This window comes from Mirounga leonina, unplaced genomic scaffold (assembly GCF_011800145.1).
Source record: "Mirounga leonina isolate KUSES-001 unplaced genomic scaffold, KU_Mleo_1.0 Mir_177, whole genome shotgun sequence".
Taxonomy (NCBI): Eukaryota; Metazoa; Chordata; class Mammalia; order Carnivora; family Phocidae; genus Mirounga; species Mirounga leonina.
This window is the reverse complement of record NW_023270459.1, coordinates 2,019,181-2,021,866: the sequence shown is the minus strand read 5'-3', so window position 1 is coordinate 2,021,866 and position 2,686 is coordinate 2,019,181. Positions and strand designations below refer to the sequence as shown.

Below are 2,686 nucleotides of genomic sequence, written 5' to 3'. Positions count from 1 at the left end.
CCCCCCCCTCCCCAGGGCCGGTTCCGGGGCCGGTACCAGGGCCGCGGTGGGTCTTTTCCATCCAGATGTAGCAGTTGTTCTGGGCCACGCCGGTCTGCGAGTCGAGGAAGGGCAGGCGCAGGCTGCGCTCGGCGCACAGGCGCGCGTTGTAACTGCGGCAGTGCTCAATGGCCTCGCGGTAGAAGTCCTCGCCTAGGCTGCGAGGGGGCGGGTGCGCGGGCGAGCGGCTGTCAGCAAGGGCAGGCGCGCCTGGTCGCCCAGCACCCCGCCCTCCGCGCGGCCCTCGGGAATGGGTGGGCCGCCTCCCCCCACCTCACCTCTCCCCCCCTGTCGCTCCTGGACTCAGGAGCCCCCAACCTAGGGCCCAATCAGGCCTGGAGCCAATGAGTAAGATACACACAATATGGAAACAGACAAAAATGCACCAGGACCCATCCGTACATGCACACATCAAAATACACAACACAACCAAACCACACAGGATTCACACACAAAGACAGACATATCCCAAAACTCACAAAGGAGAAACAGACAAATCTCACATGTGTGCACACACAAATATCTACTGAAAAAACATTAACATCGCAGTCACCTAGTGTAGAAACAGACACATCACACATATATCCATGCACAAATACACATCACATATCCAAAGACACACAACATAAACAAAGCACCTGCACAAAGACACACAACATGCAAACAGATCACACACACATCCAAAGACACACAGAGATACACAAATATTATGAGAAGAATGCTAAAACAAACTACCCACACGTGCACTTACATACCCAAAGACACAACACAAACAAATCACACACACACACACACACACACAATATCCAGACACACTATACAAAGAAATCACACAGATTCACACAGGACACATTCACACACAATCACAAAGATACACTATAGAAACCAACATCTAAAATACCACATATTCACACAAAGATACACACACAGACAACATAGGAACAGACAAATCCAGCCATATTCACACAAAAATGTACACATAAATCCATGCATACCTACAAATCCAGACACAGAACACAAATGATGTGCAGTTTCAAAGGATATGTACACACATTCAAAGACCCAAATATCAAAAGAAACCTAGTGTAGACTAAAATAAATTAAACACATATCCACACACATATAAAAAAAAAAAAAACAACCCACAAACAAACAAGTGACACACACTCCACATGCCAAGACAAAGGTAGTGTGGGCTTCACTTAAGTTTACCAAGGCTCCCACACCCCCAGGCCATTTCACTCTCTCCCCAACCCCGGGGGTCGCGGGGCGGGACATGACCCCCTTCCGCCGAAAAGGACCCGAAGAGGACTCCGAGTTCCCCACACCCTCCGCTCCTCCAGGAGCAGCGCATCAGACACCGTTCTTGCCAGAGACCCACAATCACACACATTCGCAGCACGGCCCACGGTGACAGCCCCCCAGACACCCCTTCGGCCCCACCCCCGGCCGCCACACACACACACACACACACACACACACACACACGCCCGCGCACACCCGCCCGCGCGCCCTCTCCCGCCTCCCGCAGGCCCGCAGCACCTCAGGGGGCCGGGGATGACCGTGGCCATCTTGCTCCCCGGGTCCTGCCCCCAGCAGGTCCCCGCCGGGTCGGTCCTCCCAGCGCTCGGGCGGGCGCTGAGGCCGCCCATCCATTCATTCCCGCGGGGCGGGAGCACCGGGGCCACAGCCAATCGCGACGGCAGGGCGGGCCCGCCCGGGCCATGCTGGGAGTGGTAGTCCCGGGCCTGGGGGCCGGCGGGACCCCGCGGGGAAGGGGGCGCAGAGGTGCGGCCCAAGGAGCGCGCACGGCCACTCACCCGCGCTCGCTCTTACGCGCATCCAGTGTCCCGGGCATCCACTCACACATGCACACCTGGACTCGCACACACCCACGTACGGCAGTTTACACACACATTCACACGTATACTCACAGCCTCCCACGCAGACTCACGCACACTTCCCTCCCACACCTTCACAGACTCACATACATTTACACTCACACAAACACTTCGATGCCACGAGACTTAGAGCTACCTTAGAGGTGCCCACGCAAACGTCCCCACCGGCATGCCTGCACTTGGCTCACTGACACCTCTCCCTCCCCCATCCCCAGGCCCTCCCAGCTCCCGGGAACCCTATCTGTCCCACCAGGGCAGTCACTCTCACGGTGACCCCGCCCTGCTCCAGCCCGTCCTTCCGCGGGGCAGGCAGCACGGTGCTCCTAAGGAGCTGTAGCCACACCTTGCGGGTTCAAACCCTGGCTCTGCACCTTGGGGGCCATGTGGCCTTGGGCAAATGACTTAACCTTTCTGGGCCTCAGTTTCCTCATCTGTAAAATGAGGGTGACACCTCATTGGATTGTTGTAAGGATTAAATGAGTAAATATGCATAAAGTGTTTTTTTTGTTTTTGTTTTTTTCCATGCCCAGCGTGGAGCTCACCGCCTGCCAGGCTTCCTGAAATCCAGACCTGAGTTGAGATCAAGAATCCGATGCTTAACAGATTGAGCCACCCAGGCACCTCCATAAAGGTAAAAGGCACCTTTTTAAAAAGGTAGTAGGCGTTCAGTAAATTCACTCCCCAAAGAGTTTCTGATGTGCAGTAAGATGTACAATGGTGATAGCCAAACATTATTAGAAAGAATA

At 55.0% G+C, this 2,686-nt stretch overlaps 1 protein-coding gene across 1 annotated transcript in view; it reads right to left on the bottom strand.

Annotated features, from left to right (window-relative positions):
- The window catches only part of DPF1 (double PHD fingers 1), an 8,741-nt gene extending 7,125 nt beyond the window's left edge, over positions 1–1,616 (bottom strand). The window contains exons 1-2 of the mRNA XM_035023881.1: positions 1,582–1,616; positions 22–197 (exon numbers count right to left, since the gene is read on the bottom strand). Coding sequence (XP_034879772.1) covers positions 22–197; positions 1,582–1,610 — 205 coding nt within the window. The 5' untranslated portion in view covers positions 1,611–1,616. The remainder of the gene's footprint in view (positions 1–21; positions 198–1,581) is intronic.
- Between the last annotated feature and the right edge of the window lie 1,070 nt (positions 1,617–2,686).